The sequence below is a fragment of the Hyla sarda genome, chromosome 3 (assembly GCF_029499605.1).
Source record: "Hyla sarda isolate aHylSar1 chromosome 3, aHylSar1.hap1, whole genome shotgun sequence".
In the NCBI taxonomy this organism is placed as follows: domain Eukaryota; kingdom Metazoa; phylum Chordata; class Amphibia; order Anura; family Hylidae; genus Hyla; species Hyla sarda.
Window position 1 is genome coordinate 352,438,273 of NC_079191.1, and position 6,465 is coordinate 352,444,737.

Sequence of the window (6,465 nt, forward strand, 5' to 3'; positions counted from 1 at the left end):
ATGGGGCTTCATGTATCTGTGGGTGTTTTAGAAGAGATTCAAAATGCTATCAAAATATTTATTATGTGCTCCGAACATTCACACGGAACTAAACAAACATTAAAGGGATACTCCGGTGGGAAACTTTTTTTTTTTTTTATCAACTGGTGCCAGAAAGTTAACCAGATTTGTAAATTACTTCTATTAAAAAAATTATTAACCCTTTCAGTACTTATTAGCTTATGAATACTACAGAGGAAATTCTTTTCAAACACAGAGCTTTCTGCTGACATCAGGAGCACAGTGCTCTCTGCTGACATCTCTGTCCATTTTAAGAACTGTCCAGAGTAGTGGAAAATCCCCATAGCAAACATATGCTGCTCTGGACAGTTCCTAAAATGGACAGAGATGTCAGCAGAGAGCACTGTGCTCACGGTGTCAGCAGAGAGCTCTGTGTTTCAAAAAGAAAAGAATTTCCTCTGTAGTATTCAGAAGCTAATAAGTACTGGAAGGATTACGAATAATTTACAAATCTGTTTAACTTTCTGGCACCAGTTGATAAAAATAAATAAATAAAAGTTTTCCATCAGAGTACCCCTTTTAGGCTGGGTTCACAGTTTTTTTTTTATCAGTCTTAGTTTAGCTAAAAACAGGAGTGGAACTGACATTGTTACTTTTGGTTTTGAGTAAAATACTGACCAAAATACTACAGTGTGGAAACAAGACGATAGTATGTTAGGACTGAAATGTCTGAGCGAAAGTATTGCCATTGCCGTTGTACTTCTTCATAAATGTTTGCAGAATAGAATATTAAGGGGATTGCAACATCTTTCAGCGTGCACCGATTATCAAGTTCACAGTGCCGATCATAGTTTTAATCTGGGGGTTTAACGTGTTGAAGACCAAATTAAGTCCCAGTATATTACAGCATGCAGAATAATTGTCAGTAACATTGTAATATCAGTATAATAATGCTATCGTGAGGATCATCTTTATGGAAACACAATAGAGAAGTTGTTTGTAATACAGAAAAAAACTACTAGCAAAGAAAGTTGCCTAAAATAAGTTTTCCCTTGTAAGGATTAACCCCAGATATACAGGATCACTGGTCACTTGAATGTCAGGAGGTTTAGCCTTGTCCTTCCTCCCTGTTTTCTCCTAGTGTTGGTAATATCAGTACCCCCTGTTGTGGTCTGGTAGTTATGTGTCAGAATCAATCAGTGGGCAATGAAAGGGAGGGGTTTTAACTCACTATGTTAGGTCGCTATGTGCCATTCACTAATAGACAAAGGGTCTCCTCAACAGATGTAAAGTTAAGTGAAATCTGTCATCCTGCATAGAAAAAAATGACCACGAGCAGGAGGGAGAAGGAAACAGGAGGTTAGAGCCAGGGAATTTATCGGATTGAGGAGGATGGAGGAGGGGGGGGGGGGAGATGGGGTGAATTGGTGCCAATTAATCCTGTGGGATTGAGAAGGAGGTGGAACCCTCTCTAAACACGGCAAGGGGCATGTCCGGGAGCTTATTGGAGCTGGGGAGCAACATAAAAACCCCCTGCCTGGCACTGACCTCTTATATCCTTCAGATCTTCCTGGTAGTAGGAAAAGAGAAAGTAAACTTATCCCATCTTTATACAGTCATGACTGGGCGAGATGACATCTCAGAAGGCAAATCAAAAGTGAAGATCTTGGCCCCAAGTATGGGAAATGAGAAATCGGGGCGTTTTCATGGACCTGCAATGAGATCCAAAGGCTTTGCCATCACAGACCTGCTTGGTCTAGAAGCGGAGCTACAGCCACCATCAGTTTCTCTTCCCAGCTGTGAAGGTCCAGGAGGAGGTCTTGGCGGGGTGTCCTTGACTAATGGCTCATTGCCCCTTGGGTTGGGGTTTCTGTGTGGTTTTGCCTCTCAACAACCCACTGGGACTACATGTCTTCTTCCAACTCACATACCATTTCTTCAGCCTAGAGCAGATCATCAATACCTCCACAGCTCAGACAAGCACAAAGAAAATATCTCGGGTAACTAACAATATATTTGCATATAAAATATATACTTCTATCGTACTAAAAAATATCAATAGAAGGCTTTAATATGTAATGTCTGAAAACGGGGGGATATTGGCCTTTATAGTTGTATAATGGGAAAATTCATTTTAGTGGGTCGAAAAATAGTAAATTGTCCCCAAAAATACATTATTCTTCAAAATATAAACATTTGCATATTTAAAGTTCCATGTTGTATCAATTTTGTGTGGTCACTTTTAGTGTATTGGGCATGTAGTTAATGCTGGTGTGTGCTGTTTCCTTGGGTGACAGCAGCTTGAGAAAGTGATTGCTATAGCTTGAGCCCTGGATCAGAGAGCTGTCCAGCTTGTATGACCTCTCTGTGGTGCTGAATGGTCGGTTGTAAATACATCACACAACTTTCCCCTTTAGTCTGAACTGAGCGTATGTTACCAGCTAATGCACTGCTATGTCCTTATGTTAAACACAATACACGTACTATTGCTATGTTAATCATTAAACTTAGGATTTCAATTTACAATTTTTCACACCAAAATCTAATAGTATTTTATTGTGTACGATTTGTACTATTCTATAATATTTAGTGAGCAATAGCGAAGTTCATGTTATAATTCTTCGTGTTTGCATTTCTAGATGATGATAGTCTCCTAGGAGATAAGAGTGATTTGAAGGCATCTGGCTCCCAAACAAAAAGGAAGAAAAGAAGACACAGGTAACCTGGAGATCTTTATGTTTTGACTAGCCATGCTTAGTATTCAGTAGGCCCGTAGATCAGGAGAGAAAATAAGGATTCTATGGATAAGTTTATGTGTATTGACACTGAAGCACAATATTTCCAACAATTTGTACAGGACACTTTGTTTTTTATCTATGTATAACCTGTAATATTTATATTAGCAACACAATTTTTTCTTATTTTGTAGCTCATATATACTACATAATAATTCCAAATTCGGACCTACGAGCCAAGATAATATATATATATATATATATATATATATATATATATATATATGAGATAAAAAACTACAAACTCATGAGCCTCACACTAAACACATTTTTTTTTTATGCTTAATGTTTTTACCAGTAGGATACTAGTCTGGACTGAGGGGGGGCGTATATATTTTTGGCAACTGGTGGCAACATTCCATAATCATATGTCTATTTTGCAGGACTGTATTTACTGCTCATCAGCTGGAGGAATTAGAGAAAGCCTTCAATGAAGCTCATTATCCTGATGTGTATGCCAGGGAAATGTTGGCTCTCAAGACAGAACTGCCTGAGGACCGGATACAGGTAACATATGAACATTTTTACCTACTGCCTCAGCTACAACCCAAATGCGAGTCGCAGTAGAAAAGTGGCTACTTTGACCACCATGTTTTGTACAATTCATGACATTTTGCTATTGTTTATTAAAGGTCTGGTTCCAGAACAGAAGGGCTAAGTGGAGAAAGCGTGAGAAGTGTTGGGGCAGAAGCAGTGTTATGGCAGAGTATGGGCTCTATGGTGCCATGGTGAGGCACTCCATCCCACTCCCTGAGTCCATCATCAACTCCGCAAAAAATGGTCTTGTTGGCTCCTGTGCTCCTTGGCTATTGGGTAAGGAAGCATTTTGCTGTTGATACCTTCAAATCTATATTTAGAAAACCATAATAAAAGTAGCATTTACAAGCAGCTGTACTATGGCTTTATGAAACACTTTTTTAACTGTCCCCAAAAGACCACCCCTTTAAAAAGACAACCTCCTTACCCAGACCAGATTTCCTTTAAGGGTTTTTGTGAGTTCCACCCTTTATTATGCATTCTTTGAAAATACCACCCCTAGAAGACTACTTTTTGTGCAATTTTAGGGGGTCTTTTTGAAAAAGGATATATATATATATATATATATATATATATATATATATATTTATTCATTTATAGTTTATATTCTAAGGTTTTATATTCCAAAATTTTCTACACTTTTTTAAAGTTGAGACGCCTAATAAGGTTTTTTACAAATAAAAAAATATACAATTACTGATTATTTATATAAAATATATATTATACCAATTGTAAGCCTGTGCAATGTTTTTCAATTTATGAACTAAAATACATTTCTTTTTTCACTTTTTAGGTATGCACAAAAAGTCTGTAGACATCACCAGAAAGCCAGATATGGACGAACAAGAAATAGATAATTACAGGAGGGAACATCATATCGAAAACCTATTATCCAGGCCATCAGAATCCCATAGGAACATGCAGGACAGAAGCAATAGTACGGACACTTCAGAAGAGAGAGCCATTGACCTCTCAAGTACAGCAAAACAAGAGACACCATGCAATATAAGGCATGGATCCAACAGAGACAGTCAAAATGACACCACAGACAGTGAACATTGAGCCGAATGTTTTCATATAAGAGGCAGGTAGTTTGGGGGGGGGGGGGGGGGTAAAACAAGATGGTAGGGCCAAATACAATCACAGACGTTCCTTATTGCACATGTATTTCAACCAGCAATTCCTAAAAACTTTATTGCAGTTTTTTATTGAGGTTTTTTTCCTCATCATCAGAGCATAAGCTAATTGTTTAATTTGTGTAAATTATTTAAAATGTTTTAGCTTTTTATATGTATACAAGAATAGTTATTAGGGCTTTTGGAATTCTCTTGTACAAACCAACATTTTTTAAAAAAAATTTAAGCTGTCTACAAAGCAATAGTCCAATACCATATAAATCCTAAAAAAAATCTATGTCACTTTGGTGGAAAAAGATTTGTTTCGTGAAAATACCGTAGTACACTAAAGAAGCCCTGAACCTCAAAATACATTTATTTATGGAATGCATTCATTAACTAAATCCGTATATCGGAAAACACTGTAAATATTTTATAATTATTCAACGAAAAATGAAAGGCCCAGTAATTTCACTTAATCAAATTAATGTTTCTATATTAAACATACATAGAAAGGAAAAATATTTTACTGATTATATGATATGTGGATTTTATGGTAAAAAGAAGACACGTTAATAAAAATTGAACACAGGTATATTTTTAGAATGTAAACCTACATTTATAAAAACAAATGAAGTATACAAAAAACTTACAGTTTTTAAAAAAAAATTCTAAAAACAAAAATAAGCATTCAGTTCAAATATTTTTTGATAAATCATATTTATAGATATGCAAAGATTGGAAAATATTTTTTTCTCAACAGAATGTAAATTTGAAGCAACCTAGAACGGTTAAGATTACATTATTTTTGATGCGAGGTAAACTATCGGCTGGATACCATATTGTTGCATTGTGTTCGGAAATTTTTTTAGGTTTTGCTGATATTTTTATTGAGCTATTTTTTAATGTACGCTTATTAGCCCAAAAATGTCAGTAATATTTTTTGTTCATTAGAATCAGGGGTTGATCTGTCACCATCTCTGGATAGGTCAGCATATGTTAAGCATTTGGATGTGGCGGTCTAGCATTTCAGTTGGGAAAATCTAAGAATTCAACAGCCTTATACAGAATCACTGTACATTTGTATATAAATATAAACTTTTATAAGCTCAGATAGATAAAATGAGCGTGTTCCTTACTTATCTATGCATAGAATATGAGAAAGGATGCGGGAAAATCGGAACAGAAGACGATTGCTTCTAACAAGAAAATACTCTATATTTTGGGAAAAAGAGGATAGTAAACGTTTTGTAATTATTTGAATTGTCTGTAAATCTGTGTTCTTACGTCCGGCTTTGTCATTCATGGCCATTTTATATTTATGTATTGAAGCACTTTGGTAGCCAGGGGTTTTTACATTTGTTTGGTTATATTTTATCATATATTTATTATATATAAACCAATAAAGCTTTCTGTATCTTTTATTTGCAGAAACGAATTGTGTGTGACGGACATGTGATTATAAGGGAAACAATTGTGTGTGACTGTGAAAGGATACACATAAAATGAGAGCTTAATCATAGACAAACTGACTAGAGATGAGCGAAGTTACAGAGATTCGATTCGTCACGAACTTCTCGGCTCGACGGTTGCTGACTTTAGCCTTCATGAATTAGTTCAGCTTTCAGGTGCTCCGGTGGGCTGGAGACACTCTCCTAGGACTGTATCCATCTTTTCCAGCCCACCGGAGCACCTGAAAGCCAAACTAATTTATGCACACTAAAGTTATCAACTGCCGAGCCGAGAAGTTCGTGACGAATCGAATCTCTGTAACTTCACTCATCTCTAGAACTGACCATGCAAACAATGTTGGGATTAACTACACTTTTCTTTCTTTCTTTCTTTCTTTCTTTATTTATCTATTTATTTTTCATCTAATATATAAATAAATACATAAATAAATAAGTAAATAAAAAAATAAAATAGCAATTAAGCTCTCAGTTTGCTAAAGATCGGGCAATTGGCAAAGATCGTCATTTAGAAGCTTTGTCTATATATTATACAGCCGCAGGGCCTTA

At 35.9% G+C, this 6,465-nt stretch overlaps 1 protein-coding gene across 1 annotated transcript; it reads left to right on the top strand.

Annotated features, from left to right (window-relative positions):
- Positions 1–1,618: 1,618 nt before the first annotated feature.
- VSX1 (visual system homeobox 1) lies at positions 1,619–5,864 on the top strand. The gene is made up of 5 exons (XM_056563378.1): positions 1,619–2,000; positions 2,640–2,718; positions 3,179–3,302; positions 3,428–3,608; positions 4,126–5,864. Exons 1-5 carry the CDS (start codon positions 1,619–1,621, stop codon positions 4,392–4,394), a joined length of 1,035 nt encoding a protein of 344 aa, XP_056419353.1. The 3' UTR covers positions 4,395–5,864.
- The last annotated feature ends 601 nt before the right edge of the window (positions 5,865–6,465 follow it).

Excerpts from the sequence above, each read along its gene's own strand:
- VSX1 (XM_056563378.1), top strand. The coding sequence starts at position 1,619 with ATGACTGGGCGAGATGACATCTCAGAAGGCAAATCAAAAGTGAAGATC. Across the intron at positions 3,303-3,427 it reads TGCCTGAGGACCGGATACAG|GTCTGGTTCCAGAACAGAAG; the intron begins GTAACATATGAA and ends TGTTTATTAAAG. Across the intron at positions 3,609-4,125 it reads CTGTGCTCCTTGGCTATTGG|GTATGCACAAAAAGTCTGTA; the intron begins GTAAGGAAGCAT and ends TTCACTTTTTAG.